We start from the raw sequence: 18,334 nt of genomic DNA on the forward strand, positions 1-18,334 counted from the left end.
GCTGCAGGAATTTCTGCCAAGTCCTGGTTGCTCCCTACATGTGACCACCATCTCCTGTATTCTCCATATGTCTGGGCTATGGGTTAGGGTGGCAAGATGGAAGCCTTATCACATGGAAAAATGAAACATCCAAACCCGGCTGAATTTTGCAAAAAGATACACCCAGTCTCCCAAAACCATGTGGACAAAATGTGTTATGGTCTGATGAGACCAAGGTTGAACTTTTTGGCCATAATTCCAGAAGGTATGTTTGGCACAAAAACAACACAGCACACCACCAGAAGAACAGCAGACCCACGGCGGAGCATGGCGGCGGCAGCATCAGGCTTCGGGGCTGCTTTCCATCAACTGGAACTGGGGCTTTAGTCAAGGTGGACAGAATCATGAGTCGCTCCAAATACCAGTCGATTTTGGCGCAAAACCCTCAAGGCGTCTGCTAGAAAGCTGAAGATGAAGAGGAATTTCACTTTTCAGCAGGACAGCGACCCAAAGCATGCATCTAAATTAAAAAAAAGGAACGGCTTCACCACAAGAAGGTCAGCGTTTCGGAAAGGCCCAGCCAGAGCCCAGACCTGAATCCAGCAGAAAATCTGTGGGGTGACCTGGAGAGGACTGTGCACAGGAGGTGCCCTCACAATCTGACAGATCTAGAAGGTTTCTGCAAGAAAGAGTGTGAAAATATTGCCAAGTCAAGATGTCCCAACCTGATGGACTCTTCACCCAAAAACACTTGAGTGCAGAAATAAAATCACAAGGCGCTTCAACCAATTATTAGTTCAGGGGTGTGCACACTTATGCAACCGAGTTTTATTTATTATCTTTTTCCCTAAAAGGTTTCAGTTTGTTTTTCACTTGAATTTTATAGGTTGTAATTTCACATTAAAGGTGGAAAAAGTTCTGACATGATTTAACTTGGTTTAATTTTCTTGCATCACAAGAACCTGCCATTTAAGCAGGGGTGTGTAGACTTTATATCCTCTGTAGCTGCTGACGCCATGTCCACACCAACACGGTTAAACCTGACAACATCTTTTTTCTCTCCATCTTGGCCTTCCATCCACACTAAGCAGACGTTCTCAAACACCGAAAAGGTATCGTTTTGAAAAAGCAATTGCAGATAAATTTGAAAATGCCGATCTCGTGTTACAGTGTGGACATGGAAAACGGCGCAATTGGCTGTATCTGTGGGCGGGAAGCCGGATGTGGGTATGTGTCCTGGTCGCTGCACTAGCGCCTCCTCTGGTCAGTCGGGGTGCCTGTTCGGGGGAATAGCGTGATCCTCCCACGCGCTAGGTTCCCCTGGTGAAACTCCTCACTGTCGGGTGAAAAGAAGCGGCTGGTGACTCCACATGTATGGGAGGAGGCATGTGGTAGTCTGCAGCCCTCCCCGGATCGGCAGAGGGGGTGGAGCAGTGACCGGACGGCTCGGAAGAGTGGGGTAATTGGCCGGGTTCAATTGGGGAGAAAATTAAAATAAAAGAAAAAGAAAACATTTGATCCATTGTTGGCAGGAAATCAGCGTTTTCTATTATCTCCAGATGTGACCTGCCAAGTCCTTAAAAAGTCATATAAAGCACAAGTTTTCCTTTTAGAGTTGCTCTGGTAAGACCTGCCTGTGAGTTTGAGCGCATGTGTGCGTGTGTGCACACCTGCCTGTGTGCAGTTGTGATGACTGACTCCGTGTGTGACTGGGCAGTCTGTCGGTTGGGCACAACACCCACCTGATCCTCTCCTTGCAGATGGCTTTGACGAAGTCCTTGACATGAGGCTGGGTGAAGTGCTGGTCGTAGTACTGGATAAGCTTAGAGTAGATGGTTGGCACGGCCATAAACACGTTGACTCGGGGCTCCTTGGAGCTCAGCAGCGTCTCCCAAACCTGGGAGTCACAAGAGGAGGAAGGGAGATGACAGTCACAGAAAAGGACAGGAAGTGTTGTAGACAGATGTTGCTATTTTATGAACAAAAAAAAAAAACATTCCATTGGAAATGGGATGGGAAAACAGTGCCATTTGTTACACAAGATTTGCTCTGGAACTGGAATAGTCAGCTGTTCCCATTACAACGGTGAATGCATCACACAAAAATCCCTAGCCCTGATTTGTTAAGGTCAAAGAGGAAAACAGCAGAGTGGGGCAACAGTCAGGACTATGTGGGGCAGAACTAGCCCACTAGCATATTAAAAAGCTTAATGTACAGGCGTCCGGGTAGCATAGCGGTCTATTCCGCTGCCTACCAACACAGGGATCGCGGGTTCGAATCCCCGTGTTATCTCCGGCTTGGTCGGGCGTCCTTACAGACACAATTGGCCATGTCTGCGGGTGGGAAGCCGGATGTGGGTATGTGTCCTGGTCGCTGCACTAGCGCCTCCTCTGGTCAGGCCACCAGACCATACACGCACTAAAGACAACGTTCATCATCATCATCAAATACAACTTTATACACATACTCACACACACATAGAAACACACACATGGGCACTGGTACACTGCAGCAGACAGAGGGAGGACAGAATTACAGCATGAAAAGCTGAGGTGGTCGACAGCTTTTCTTCTGGCAGACAAATGCTCCTTGTCATCCGTCACCCCTGCCCGTCTCCTCATCCCGACTTCTCCCTTTTCCATTCTACCTCCATTTTCCAAAAGCGCCTTTACTATTTCATACTTTTATCTCTGGCTCCCCTCCACCTCTTCGTCCCTCCATCCACTCCTCTCCTCTCTCCAATCTCTTTTCCAATCCACATTCACTCACTCCGTCCCTCCATTTCATGATTTCTTGCCTCGCTGCCTCTGCCCTTATCAATCTGTCTCTCTGTCTGTCGAACACACATGTAAAAGAGACGCTCTCTCGCTTATCATCCCCCTCGCCTCCCACTGTGTCTCTCCTAATGCGCTGACAATCTCTCCCCTCTTCCTTTCCCATCTCGTTTGAGTCACCGTGCCTCTTTTGTTTTTGAATCATGACTGTCCCTCCTCGCCACCTCCAGCTGTCTCTGATCAGGACGCAAACACTCTGAAACGTCTTCCTGTTCAGATGAACACGATGAGAGCTAGACATGTCTGAAGACCAACGGGATGGGACACCCACCATCCCCTCTCTCTCACAGTGGTCAAAGTCATCCACAATGGTGGGCGCACACTCTCACACACACACACACACACACAAACACACACACACACGTGCACATGCACCCAGAATAAAAAGCGGTTCAGAGGAAAATATTATTTACTGAGCGTGGTCTGACCATTCTGGGTGGTGTCTATCAAGCGCAGCGGAGCGCTTCCAACAAGCCCACTCCGGAGGGGAGAGCAAGGCAATTTATGTCCATCAAAGAGCTGGCCTTCACCTGGGGGACGCAACGTGGCGAGACCCCGGAGCTGCTGCCTGCATCCTTTACAACCCTCAGCCCTCCCCAGCGCGGCGCTAACCCTCTTATACAAATTAAGCTGTTTAGACAGACAGACAAGACACATATGACACAGACACACACACAGTGAGCTCTGTAATGACATGTATGAAACCCTCTTAGCAAATCGTTTACTTTTACTTCTTCTTATTGTTATTGTCACTGTCATAATCATTATTAATGTTATTCTTCTGCAATGCAAAGTAGTGCTTGTATACAAAGTACAAGTGGTTGATATTATATATATATATATATATAATATATATATACATACACACATACATACATACATATACATACATGTATATATATATATATAGGACCTACATATATTAGGCTTATCAAAGTTACAATGCATGTTAATGCATGCAATTATTTGGTAGACCTTAACACGAAAAATTTAAAAAAAAAAATAAATAATGGAAATTACTCAAATTTTCCCTTTTGACCCCAAGATCCGCTCACATTTCCGGAAGCAGCATGCAGTAAATCACTGAACAACAATGACTGGCGAGACGCCTGCTAGCATGCTAGCCAGCACATTTCGGAGTAAAATACTTCCTGACCCGGCTATGGATAAAATGAATATTATATGTACATATTACAGCACTGAAATGTCTTTCCACAGGAGTCTGAAATAGCATTCCGTCTACTCAAATGCATCACTCAATGTAGACACTCCCCATTCTTCTTCAACGCCTCTTTATTATGCGGCTGAAAAACCTTCTCCTGAGCCTACTGTCTGTTATCCTCATGGACATCACACGGGACGAAATGAAAATATTCCCTTTAACAAAAGAAAACGTGGAAATAATAAAAAGCCTAGGGTGGCTCAGTGGTTAGCGCAGTTGCCTCACAGTAAGAAGGTCCTGGGTTCGAGCCCCGGGGTAGTCCAACCTCGGGGGTCGTCCCAGGTCATCGTCTGTGTGGAGTTTGCATGTTCTCCCCGTGTCTGTGTGGGTTTTCTCCGGGCGCTGCGGTTTCCTCCCACAGTCCAAAGACATATAGGTCAGGTGAATCGGCCATACTAAATTGTCCCTAGGTGTGAATGTGTGTGTGTCGACCCTGTGATGATCTGGCAGCCTGTCCAGGGTGTCTCCCCACCTGCCACCCAATGACTGCTGGGATAGGCTCCAGCATCCCCGTGAACCCTGAGTAAGAATAAGCGGTTTGGATAATGAATGAATGAACGGGTGTCCGGGTAGCCGGCTCGAATGCCCGTGTTACCTCTGGCTTGGTCGGGCATCCCTAGAGACACAATTGGCCGTGTCTGCGGGTGGGAAGCCGGATGTGGGTAAGAGTGGGGCAATTAGCTACGTACAACTGAGGAGAAAAATGGGGGGGGGGGGTGAATGAATGAATGAATGAATGAATGAATGAATGAATGAATAAAAAGCCTCTAAGGGGAAGAATGTGTTTGGTGTTCTTCCAACAGGTTTCAGAAACCAAGGCGTTGAAGAAGAACGGGGAGCATCCATAATGACAGACGCATCTGAAAACAGACTTGGACAAGCCACACAAAGGTGAGATTTTATACTTTAGTACAAATATTTTCAACAATATGTTTCACTTGGGCAACAGAAAAGGGTTCAAGGGTTTCAGAAAGCTGGTCAGATTTTTCACATTTCGGTCGGGAAACCTTACCCGACCCAAGTGGGGAAAAAAGCAGCGAACGGTGCAAAACGAATATTCTGGAAAACTGCTGCCAATGTGTGTCCATGGGACGAGCCTCCACGCCGGGCGGGTGTCAGCTCTGAGACTACAGCAGCATTACGTACAAGGGAAACAACAGTCGCCTACATCAACTTAGCAGACAAACGTGACAGCAAAATGGATTGTCAGAGTCATTTCGGTGAGATTTTACTTTACTATAGCTCATCTGTTTACACCCACAAGTTTGGAAAAAACAAAAGCTGAGACGACGTTATTCAGTGAAGTCTAATCAAGTGATTCCTCCAACGATTTTGTTATTTTTCTTTATTACCACATCGCCACAATTATATATTTGTTCTTTTATCAAAAGCTTTGCAATAAATTTGAATTTAAATTTGTGATTAATCATGAAAAATCACATTTAGACAGACTGACAGAAGACAGACAGAGAGACAAATAGCTAGATCGCTAGCTAGCTAGCTAGCTAGCTAGATGTGTGTGTGTGTGTGTGTGCGTATGTGCGTGTGTGTATCAACATATGATAATAATTTCAATAGATATTGTGCATCTACAGTGTTGCACTGCTTTAAGATCTATGGACTATCGTTCCACTTTGTGTGTGCTATCGCTTCACTTTGTGGTCACACAAACCTCCAGTTTGTGACGATGACAGCCTGTGACAGCAGACCTGGCTCGCGGGGGGACACAAGACTCCCTTTTGAACCGCTGCAACTCCTTTGATAAAGATACCACCTTGAAAAGTAGCTGCCGATATGTAAGGACACTATGACAAAAATCAATCCGAGCCTCTATCCTGCAAGGACTGTATCTCCTGAGATCTCGGGGGAGAGAGGACAGACTATCGATGACTCCATCAATGCACTGTCACTTCAAGAGGAGGAGATAAAGGCATACTCTAGGGGTGAGAGATGGGTTTTTGTGGTTTAAGTTCAACAATAAAAGTCAAACACTGATAGCTGCAATGGTAGAGTACAGTGAGACCCCTTTGTTGACAGAAAACAAAGTGTCCTTTAAAGACCTTAGCTTTCAGTCTGCCTCGACCATAGGTGGACACCCCGGCTTCAGAAAGTCAAAGTCCGACCATGTATTTGTTCCAGCCGTTCGCTAAACGAGGCGATTTCACTCTACCTGGCTGAAGAGTTGTGCTAATTAAATTCAGCTGGTATAATGTATGCGTGGAACAAATACGTGGCAGGACTTTTACTTTCTGAAGCCGGGGTGTCCACCTCTGATTGCTGATATATATATATGTGCAGAGGTGGACACCCCGGCTTCAGAAAGTAAATGTCCGACCATGTATTTGTTCCAGCCATTCTCCAAACAAGGTGATTTCACTCTACCTGGCTGAAGAGTTGTGCTAATTAAATTCAGCTGGTGTAGTGTGTGGGTGGAACAAATACGTGGCAGGACTTTTACTTTCTGAAGCCGGGTTGTCCACCTCCGGTTGCTGATATATATATATATGTGCAGAGGTGGACACCCCGGCTTCAGAAAGTAAAAGTTCGACCACGTATTTGTTCTAGCCATTCTCCAAACAAGGTGATTTCACGCTACCTAGCTGAAGAGTTGTGCTAATTAAATTCAGCTGGTGTAGTGTATGGGTGGAGCAAATACGTGGCAGGACTTTAACTTGCTGAAGCCGGGTCGTCCACCTCTGGATCAGGTTAGAGAGGACCTTCCAAAAGCACATTCCCGACAAAACATACAAAAGCATGTGCATGTACAAACAGGAACAGACATGCGCTGACATAAACACATACACACACAAACACATACACACACAAACACACAAAGAAACACACTTACCCCCACCCATACCAAAACAATCTGTCTCGATGTACAAACATAAAAGGAAGCAACTCATGTATCAACACATATCTCTACACACAGCAGACACACACCCACCCACACACACAGGCCCTGTTTACACTTGACATTAACAAGCATCTTGGGTGATCCGATTACGAGCGGACAGCTCTGAGTACACCTGGCATTAGAATGCATCTCCACGTGCGCCTCGAGTGACCACTTGGGGTCAGATCTCACTTCCCCGCTCTATATGCAAATAAACACGCAGGTCACGTGAACAAACGCGTAAACAAACACGGAAACACGCACGGAAACGGGAGGGGAGAGGAGTCGAACAACAGGCGTTTAACCAAATGAGACATCCTCGCTCACTCGAGCCTCATTTTAATGCGCTGTCAATTACTTATGACGTAATTCACATCTGTAAGTTATTACCGTCAATTATTCTCCCAAATTATGTTGTCATGCAAAATCTGAAGTGCTCTTAAAGAAATGCAAGAAATCACCCCATATCCCGACTGCACCGATTCTTTTCTTTTCTTTCCGTTCAACTTTGTTGTGAAATACAACAGGTTTGTAAAAAGTGCTGTGTAAGTAAACGTTATTATTACGATAATGATGATATAGATCTGTCTGAAATACTTCAGACCCCTGACCTGATATATTCATCATCATCATCATCGGCAGTCACTTGGGGTCGAGTATGACCATCCTCCCTCTGGGTCCCTCTGGGTCCTCAGGTAAGTGTAGAGGCCGATCATGGAGCCGCATAATGGGAGGATACCTGCACGTGACAGCTTTTTACATGGAGTGGCTGATGCGCCTGCACCGCACGGTCCTTGGCAGGGGGTGGCCAGAGTCCAATGACATGGAGAACCAAGACAATTGGGGACCACCCTCTGATGCAGCCTTCATCCACCTTCACTGCTGTTGTGACCTGGAGACATCTTCCACCAGTTCCGCCGTTGAGGTCTTTGTTGGATCGTACTTCGTCTGGAACCTCCGCCTTGACCTATCCGCCTTGGGTGACCCTACCAGGAGCCAGGCTCCGGACGGCATTGCTCTTGGGATCACTGATACATGCAAGCTTCTCCACCACGGAAAGGTGGCAATCCAGGAGAAGACCTGATATACTGCGTTTAATAAATAGTCTACTGTGGGTAAATAGTTTCACACAATTATGGACACAGCAAATATATGTCACGCCAGATAGAGACAAATAATCTGATAAGGAAAAGTATCAGGCTCCGATTGTTTGCCTTCTTTCATTTTGTGCTCAAAATACACAGCAAAATTTGAAACTCATTCTTAAAACTCGTGTGTGTGTGTGGTGTGGGGTGGGGTGGGGTTGGGTGGGGGACGTAAATGTCTGAACACTAGAGTTTGTAATTCTCCACCCGAACCCTGTCAGGCTCGAACCCTTCACATCGGTTCCGGCTCAGATTATTCAATTATTCCAGCGGGTTTGAGAGGGTCGGGCTCTGGGCTGCAGTGGATAAATGAACTTGAACCTGAGGTTGCAAGTCACTTTATTTGTCAGTGTATTCTTACAACGAATTTGTTCTCTGCATTTAACCCATCCTATTGTATAGGAGCAGTGAGCAGCTGTAGCACCTGGGGACCAACTCCAGTTCTTCTTTCCATTAAAGAATCAGAATCAGAATACTTTATTAATTCCCCCGGGAAAATTGGGTAGTTGAACTTGAATGTGCGGTTGGCGGGGCATCTTCCACATTTGTGGGTCTGATGTGTCAGAAATTACAGACAAGGTAAAACAAGCAACATGTGATTTTATTCACTAAACAGCTGCTTTATAGCCTACCTGCAGTTCAGTTTGCATTTGGCTCATCAACTCTGACAGTTCAGCTGCGCTCGGCAGAATCACGCAGGATATTTTTTTCTATTCGATATTATTTCTATTGTTTAGGCAGAGGATGTCAGTTGAGTAGGCTGTCCTTCAGTGTGGCTCAGGAGACATTCGCGTACACACTGCTAAAAGAAATGTGGCCATATGCGGCCCAGACCACCTCCATAAAGAGGTCTGAGCGATCAGATCTCAATGCGTCCTAAATGCATCTTGGGTGCATTCACACCTGTACTTCACACTGTCCACTTGTGATCGGATCAGCCAAGATGCATGTTAATGCCAGGTGTGAACGGGGCCACACTCACTTAGCACCCCCCTCAGCCCCTCCTCTCCCCTGGCCAAACAAGCACTATCATTCTTCAATGTCGGCTCATCGATTGATCCGCTCCTTAAGCCCCTGCCGTGAGTCGGTGTTGGTCAGATACAAAGCCACACAGGGCAATCCATCACGGAGCCCCAAACACTTAGTTTGACAGTCGCAGAGGGAGGAGGTACAGAGGTGGATAGAAGTAAGGACAGAGAAGCGATGAAGAGAAGGGGGGCGGAGAGACAAGAAGCTGAGGGGCAGTGCGGGTAGAAAGGAGAGGACGGGAAGAGAGAGGTTGTAAGGGGGGAGAGAGGGAAAGAGAGAACTCAAGGTGTCTTTCAACCTAGCTGTACCCCCCAACGCCAACCCCACCCCCAGGTCCAGCTCCAGGCCCTCCCCACAGCTCCACTGTCACACTATTGGCAGGGCTCTCATAGCTGCCAACTATAACTGAACAGCAGCATCCTTTGATCAGGAGTGTTGATAAAGCTGAAAATCAGCCTGGCGGGACAAAGATTGGGGGAACAAAGAACAGAGAGCAAGAGACGGTGAAAGAGACAATAGGAGAGACACAGAGAAAGAAATTGACAGAGACACTATGGTAGACATATAAATACACACATATATCACAGCAGGGATCGATGACATACTGGCAGAAATGATAGAGCACATAGGACCTAATGCAAAAACCTGCAGTCAGCTGCACCAGCAGAGTGTGAATTCGATCTTTACCTAGTTCGAACGTAAATCGTCACTACATTCAAGTTTACGAACAACTAAAAGCTATACCATTGCACCAAATCACATACGTTCAACGTAGACTTAAGTTGCATCTTAAAACGTACACCTAACATGAAGTAAGTGCAATGTCCATCATTAAAAAAACAAAAACAAAACATTGATATGGTTTTTCGGCTTGAGCAAGTGGAAAACCTGCTGCAAAATGAAGAAAATGAAGGAGGACGGGGTTTGCATAGGCAACGAGTTCTTTGCGACAGATTAAATCTGTAAATGCACATCGATACAAAATAAATATAAACAGGAAATGAACATGTTAAGTACTTTAATTTAATGTAAAACATGGTACATTCATGTAGGGCAGCCAGGCAGCTATAATCAGACTTTTATGAAAGGTTAAGAGAGGAATAATTGTCCATGATAATGATTACAAACTTGCCAGACATAGGCCTTTTTCCCTCTGACTCGGAAGGCTGGAACAATCAAATCAGCACAATGACACATGCAGGCTGCTGTGCACAGCAAATGCCAAAAATTCCGTATTTCCTGTTTACATTATACGGTGCAATTGATTGGCTTGAAACGACAGAAATGTCATTAAATACGTGACAATATTTTGATTATGGATCGCTTTACGCACTACTAGTTAAGCTGCATCTTAAGTGATCATGGTGCAACCGAAATTCAGTGCGGGACTAGCTTGAAAGTAGCTATTCCGAACATAAGGTTAAGATGGACCTCACATTTAAACTTACGATCGACCTTACACTCTGCTGGTGCAACTGGCTGCAGGCTTCTAGAAAAGCTTAATTCATGTATGGCACAGAAAACAATCTCACCTGTTTGGAGAAAGGCCAAGGTTGGTGCAATTTCCAAACCCGGACAAGACCCATCATCCCCAAAGATCTACCGGACCATCTCCATCCTGTGTATCACCTACAAGCTAGAAAAAGCTACAAGAGGCTACTAGTCTAACACCTCATGCCACTTATAGACTCTAAACTGACCAAAGATCAAGCGGGCTTCCACTCTGGCCGCTTCTGTGCTGTATAGCTACTCAACCTTACCCAACACACTGAGGATGGATTTGAGCACAAACTAATAGCTGGTGCAGCTTTTAAAGACCTCTCCGCTGCCTATGACACCGTTCAACACCATACAATGGTCAAGAAACTATTGGACATGACTGCTGACCTTGAGCTGTGCCAAGTCATCAAAAGCCTCCTTAAGAACAGGCACTTCTATGTCCAGTTGAATGACCAGAGGAGCAAATGGAAACCCCAAAAGAATGGCGTACCACAGGGTAGGGTACTAGCCCCCCTTCTTTTCAAGGTATATATAAATGACCAGCCACTACCCCCAGAATACCAGTGCTTCATCTACGCAGACGACCTTTGCATCACCACTCAAGAAGACTTCCAGAAGATTAAGTCTGTCTTGGAAAGTACCCTCCAAGAGAAGTCAAGCTATTACAAGAACAATCACCTGAAACCCATCAAAAACTATGCAGTTTCCATCTGAGAAAATGAGACGTGAAAAAAGAACTGAGCATCTCATGGGATGGCCACAAACTCACCAACCTTTAGGGCTGGGTATCTTTGGATTTTAACGACTGATTCTGATTCCAATTCTGCTTATCGATGCCGATTCTTAACGATTCTCAGTTCCGATTCTTAAAGTGGCGGGGTCAAAACAGGTCACATGCTTATTTCACAGGAAATTTTTTTTTAAACCTGTACACAAGTCATATTCATATTCAAAATTAACTTCATGCAGTTTATGGAACCTGTAAATTAATTTCATAGTTTAATTTAGTTGCTTTTATTAAATGATTTGATACAATAATAATCTGTTCATTCTTTTTTCATTCACTGTGCTGTAACACTGAAACCTGCCAAAATAACAACACAGCAACAGTCTAAAAACCAATTAATTTACAATTTGGGGAGCTGCAGCCCATGTGGTTGTCAACAAGAGAAAAGTAGGAACATCTGTGCAAACGTTCAACGAAAAAACACATTACAATATTTGCACAAATTTGACAGCTTTTAGCACTCTGATCAAGTATAGCTAGTTTGCTGTCTCGCTGTTAAGAATAAGACAAACATTAAATAATTTTCACTTTCCTGATTGCAGTGAGGAGCTGGCTGTTGGCTGCGGGTTGACTGAGGAGGACGAAGCATGTGAGGGAGAGGGAGACCGGCACAACACGTCAAACATGGTACACTCGTTGATTTGTATACAATGCTGGCAAAGGAGTTTAGTCATGTTAGTAGTGCACCCTCCCTTGCATGAAATAAATTTGACACGTGTTTTGCACTGTTCCGACCCGTCATTTTTTTGAACAAAATGAAGCCACGCTTTTGAGTGTTTGCTGCGGGCTCTACCTAGACTCGTGTGCTCGCTACTCTTATTGATTTTCCCACTAAACAAAAACAAAATGTATCACTTTGCGCATCATTGTCCAGTCCAGAAAGAGCACCAGTGCGTAACTTAGGAGACAGGAGGACATGCATGCATTCAACTCGTTTGACTATAGGCACAGCCGGATAGCCAGGTCCTGGTACTGAAACTAGCATGAGTGAAATTTGTTTAGGAACCGATAGGCAGAATCAAAATTAAAAATTCTTAAGTATTCCATTGGAATCAGAATTTTGAACCGGTTCTAACTTGGAACCGGTTCTTGATGCCCAACCCTATCAACAATCCTCACCCTGTGGATCTTGGTGTGACACTAAACGGGATACTCGCTTTCAAGAACCATCTTCAGAACATCAAACCCAATGTAAACACCCGCAATAACATCCTGTGTAAACTAGTCAACTCTAGGTGGGGTGCAGATCCATCAACAGTCCGTGCAACTGCCATGGCACTTTGTTTCTCCACAGCCAAGTATGCCTGCCTAAGCTGGAGCCGATAACTTCACACCAAACCGACACCTGCCGCATTATCACAGGATGCATTAAGACAACACCTGTCCAATGCATCTATGCCCTAGCCGGCATTACTACCCCCCACATCAGATAATCCATTATCACTCAAGATGAATGAAGAACGCAGGAGCTAGGGCGGTGTCTGGGTGGCGTAGCAGTCTATTCCGTTGCTTACCAACACGGGGATTGCTGGTTCAAATCCCCGTGTTACCTTCGACTTGGGCAGGCGTCCCTACAGACAAAATTGGCCATGTCTGCAGAAGGGAACCTGATGTGGGTATGTGTCCTGGTCACTGCACTAGCACCTCCTCTGGTCAGTCGGGACACCTGTCCAGGGTGGAGGGGGAACAGGGGGGGAATAAGTGATCCTCCCACACGCTACATCCCCCTGGCGAAACTCCTCACTGTTGGGTGAAAAGAAGCGGCTGGTGACTCCACATGTATTGGAGGAAGCATGTGGTAGTCTTCAGCCCTCCCTGGTAGAGCAGCGACTGGGACGACTTGGAAGAGTGCGGTAATTGGCCAAGTATAATTCGGAGAAAAAGGGGGGGAAATCAAAAAAAAAAAAAAGAACGCGGGAGCTTGACATCAGGCACCCCTTGCATGGTCATGCAGCACCTCCATGCAGGCTGAGATCCAGAACAAGCTTTGTGCAGATGGTCTTGCCTCTTCAGATGACCAAACAAGAAGCAAGAACCAACATCTGGAAAGATGAATGGAAAAAATGTGACTTCCGAGCTCTTGAATGACTGGACAGAGGAATTACACCCACTGACTACATTGCTAGTGTTCATGACCTTGGATGGGCAACCTGGAAGTCTCTAAATTGACTGCATGTAGAGCAGGGGAGGTGCAAAGCACTGATGAAAGCCTGGAACCACACTGCTGCGGCTCAGCGCAGACCATGTTCCACATGCTGGATTTTGTTGATGACCCCCGGTGTAGCCCAGAAGACCTGACAGAACCCACCCCATCAGCTGTGGCCTGTGCTCGATATTGGCAGAAAAATATATGCGATTGCTACGGTCTCCAAAGAAGAAATAGGTGCCTCGAAACTTTCTTTTGACTGGTACTGGGGTGTGTGTATATATATATATATATATATATATATATATATATATAAAAACGGGGAGAGAGGGCAAGAGAGAGCGTGTATGTTTAACAGACAAAGATACAGTAATGGCTCAAACCTTCTGTGGCTGGAAATCGGGCAGCATGAGACAGGTGGCGCCCACCCAGAGAGGGCACAGCAGCTTGTTCACGATGCCATGCACATGATGCAATGGCAATGTGTGGAGAATGACATCGTCCTTGGACCAGGCCCACTCTGACACCAGACCTTGGACCTGGAGGCGGAGAACGATATTGGGGTATCAACATAACAAATACGTACAGTGAAGTAACGTTACATGATTTCCACTTTGATGGAATGTACAAATTAGGGCAAGTTATGTTGACACATTTTAATTTTACTAAAGAGGTGAACAAAATCAGAGAATTTCACCCTCATGTACAGACATACCAGTGATTTAATTCAGTTTAAATTTCCAAGCAAGTACCAGGAATTTAACTGAACAGGACACTGACATGGGCTACTTACAGCAGACAGGTTACAAAACATTTGGTATGATAACTGTGCTTTGCGCCACATGTTGTGAAAACCATTCTAATTAGGGTTTAGCTACTCCAGTATCACCTTTTAGAAACCCTTTATTCTAAAGAAATAAATTACCATTACCAATCTTTTTTGATAGTTAAATGAAAATGAATGCAATATGACAAGACATATGATGGCATTGACAGTCAAACACGGAAAAAACTGCAGCGGATTGTCAACGAGGCATCCAAAATCACAGGCAACCCACTCCCCTCAGTTGAATCTCTACATAATAACCGGACTGTAAAGCGAGCAAAGATGATCACCTCCGACCCCTCACATCCTGCTCATCTCCTCTTCCAGCTCCCTCCCTCAGGGAGGCGCTACAGGTCACTGCCCACTAAGACTAAACGCTTCACAAACAGTTTTTTTCCCCTAGCCATCAGGACTCTGAATTCCTCCCTATAGTCTCCTCCCCATACACCATTGGCATAAATACCACCATTCACCTAACTGTTATGTGTGATGTGTTTATTTCTGTTATTGTGTAACTGTATTGTTCGTGATAATATGTGGAGTGTCTGTTGTTGTCCATGTATGTATTGTGCTGCAGAGTTTAAAGTGTACCAAAAACAAATTCCACCGGCCTCGGTCATGTGGCTAATCAATAAATAAATCAATCAATCATCAATCGATCGAAAGCAAGACACCAAACGTTCTGTGATAAAAGCCCATTGACATAAGCCAAGACCAAATTTTAAAAGAAGAATCCTTGAATCCTTGGGTCTACGTCATTCAACCATAATTAGTGATCCTATTTCAAGAATTATCAGTCTTAATATCTGAAGTTACATTTAATAGAATATTTGCAGACTTTACTCAGATGTGAATCAGGTCTGAATGTGGGTAAGCACAAATGAATGCCATTTTTTCCATAAAATCAATTTAATGATAACTTAAGGGGTCTCGTTACCTACCTTGCCTAGATTAACCGATAAAACACTAATATCAGCTACTAATAAGATAAAATATAGTCCTCCACACAGTGAGAAAAATATAGATGCATATTCGTACACTGTAGCTATGGCTATTATTGTAAATGGCATTGGGATGCCTTTTCTATTTCCTTAGTGTCCAACCTCTCGTACAACTCACCATTTGCATTTTCCTTTGCCTACACAACCTTGAGATGCCATTTACAGTAATTCATAATTTGTTGGGATTCAACATTTACAGCAATATGTAAAGCTATGTCCTTTATAGCACACCAAAGAAATTATCAGCATGGTTTATCAGGTGATTACATGAATGAGTAAAAAGCTAATAATTTTGAACATTTAATTTTGTTAAGATGTTTCATACTGAGACCATCACTTCATGCTGGGTGGCTGAATTAAAGTGTATTTCTGCCAGAATGGATAAAATTCAGAATTACATTCACATACTCATCCTGTGTGGTGCTTTAACAGAGTCAATATTTACCATGGCTCGGATGCTGCTGTGAGTGTGCAGAACTCCTTTAGGTCTGCCCGTGGTACCGCTGGTATAAATGATCATAGCAGGCCGCTCAGCCCAGTCTGTTATAGCAGACTCCCACTCCTGCGTCGCTGGTCCCTCTAACGTGCCCAGGCTGGAGGTATGGGGCAGCATCAGACATGGAAGACCTAGCTTCAGTGCCAGCGGCTCTAAGGTGTCAGCATAGGGATGCCCTGCCACTAGGAGAGAACTTTGAGAGTCCGAGATGATATACTCCAGCTCAGATAGTGGATGTTTATGGTAGAGAGGCACTGCTGTCCCACCACACATCCATGCTGCCCACTGCGCAACAGTGTATGAAGTATCATTGGCACACAGGAAAGAGATACGCTTTCCTTCCAGGTCCCCAAGGTGAATGTTGAGAGCTGCACTGATTCTTACAGCAAGGCCTACGCTGCTGCTGTACAGCTGCTTGTAGCTGTAGCTGCCACTACTGTCTACAATAGCAAGCTTGTCTCCATACACGGGAGCTTTGGCGAAGACTGGCTTCTGATTCTTTCTTGACGATGGTGCTGTACACAACCTGCGGTCAGCAGTGATGACATAAGCCTTCTTCAGGCCGGCACTTTCCGACAGCCGCTGCCCTGGCTCTACATAGCAGCGAGTACTGCCAACAGCAGCTCGCCAAAGAGGGGCAACCCATTTTGCAGAGTAGGAGGCAGCAGCAAGTCTTGACAGCATGATTTGCATAGTCATCTAAGTTTAATAACCATGGTGGTTCCACCCTAGGTTCCTCTGTATTAGTCCATGTCAGATTAATAACATCTGTAAATTCACAGGGGGGAAAAAAAGGTATATGTTTAATGTTGGCGAGCAACACACAGGTTGCCAGGGACAAATACTGCACCAATATTTCATCTTAAGGACTACGGTGCCCTTCACTTTTAAGTTCATTACTAATCATCGGGCCATCTTCTCTTTACAATGTGGTGCATGGAACAATGCAAGGTCAATAAATACATTTGAACATAAGAATCGAAGGTGCCCATTGACCAGCTTTGTTTTTAAATACAGCAGCTAAGACAACTAAGCTAACGTTGTTGTTTTGTTTCGGTTTTTTCTCTCTCTCTCTCCAACATAAGGTGCTTGTTTAGCAAAGGAATTTCTGAGAGGGTATTTGTAGTTATACAACAGTTCGATCCGGTCGAGAGATTTATTAAGTTCTGATTGGACAAGAGGCGTTCCAGGAGGGAGGATACCCCGGAACAACACAGTTTGTGAGTCCGATGACGAGAAAAGGGAGCAGGTGAGGAACGGCAGCGGTTACATTTTAACCGCGGCACAGAGCATTCGTTGCTTGGCAACGCTGAAAACCGCCCACACCAGTCGGAACTATTATTGGGGGCGGCGAATGAATTAAACGCCATCTAAATAAACGAGAGAGAGAGGAAAAAATCCAATTCTGGCGTCTTCAAATTCAGCTAGTTGGAAGCAGAACTGCTGTATAAAAGCAATACGACATTGGTGTTCGTGGTGAAGATATCCTTTACCAACCCCACTCTCGCTCGTATAAACCCAATTCAAGTCTCGTATCCCAGTCGGGAGAACGCCCGAGCCGGTCTTTTTACTGACATTAACGTCAACGCACATGCGAGTATACGTACTCTGACACGACGGGAATACTTAACATTGTTTGCTTTACAAATAGTGACATCACGTCCCCCCCCCCCCCCGCGTAAACCGACGCTGGTTGCAAATGAGTTAGCAGCGTGACGGTTATTTCGCAGCCGCGAAATAGGCTGAAAATGTGTAAAATGCTTGTAAAAGCGCGATTGACGCGCCGCTCGCCGATGCCCGTTGATTAACCTTACCCAGACCGCCCGGTACTTCTCTTGAAGAAGGACGGTACGGCGGAAGTTCTCTTCCGGAAAGCAACGCGATCGCCTGCTCGTTGGTTCCGCTATTGAAACTGGAGGCGCGAAGAAAACGGCGATTTGGAGGAGAAGAGAAGAAAAAAAAAGAAGAAAAGTAATCGAGTAAATGTACAGTCCGTTAGTTTTATTAATCGACTGCAATATGGTGTGTCATATTCCACCAGACCTTTTTACTGAGTGAATGGCTTTTTGTCTTCTTGAGTCCGTGTCCTAGTTGACGTCTTGGCGCACACTCAATAATCCAGGTGAGAAAAGCAAAGGTTGAATCAGTTCATCCGGGTATCTGTCAGTAAGTGCGGGATCCGGATCAACTGATTCAAACTCCTTTGGTCTGTAGTTGATGTTTCAGGGCACAGTCTACTGTAGATAACAAGTCAAGTCGTGTTAATTTTATTTGCATAGCCCAATATCACAAATTACGAGTAAACCGGTTATTTTCTTGCCCGGTGCGGGATTTGATACGGGGTGTACTGCACCACAAGGCGACATCGCTAACCACTCGGCTAAAGGGTCAGACCCGTTAGCTAGGGGCTAACGTGTCTTATTGGTAGTTTACACGAGCATTATCAAGTTCCAAAGCAGCCATTTCAAATACG

The 18,334-nt window shown here is 45.2% G+C and overlaps 1 protein-coding gene across 1 annotated transcript in view; it reads right to left on the reverse strand.

Annotated features, from left to right (window-relative positions):
• Positions 1-17,687, reverse strand: part of acsf3 (acyl-CoA synthetase family member 3) — a 30,367-nt gene extending 12,680 nt beyond the window's left edge. Inside the window, exons 1-4 of the mRNA XM_056278826.1 lie at positions 17,676-17,687; positions 15,811-16,629; positions 13,922-14,077; positions 1,722-1,876 (exon numbers count right to left, since the gene is read on the reverse strand). Of these exons, the coding sequence (XP_056134801.1) occupies positions 1,722-1,876; positions 13,922-14,077; positions 15,811-16,560 (1,061 nt within the window). The 5' untranslated portion in view covers positions 16,561-16,629; positions 17,676-17,687. The remainder of the gene's footprint in view (positions 1-1,721; positions 1,877-13,921; positions 14,078-15,810; positions 16,630-17,675) is intronic.
• Between the last annotated feature and the right edge of the window lie 647 nt (positions 17,688-18,334).

The sequence above is a fragment of the Lampris incognitus genome, chromosome 4 (assembly GCF_029633865.1).
Source record: "Lampris incognitus isolate fLamInc1 chromosome 4, fLamInc1.hap2, whole genome shotgun sequence".
NCBI lineage: Eukaryota > Metazoa > Chordata > Actinopteri > Lampriformes > Lampridae > Lampris > Lampris incognitus.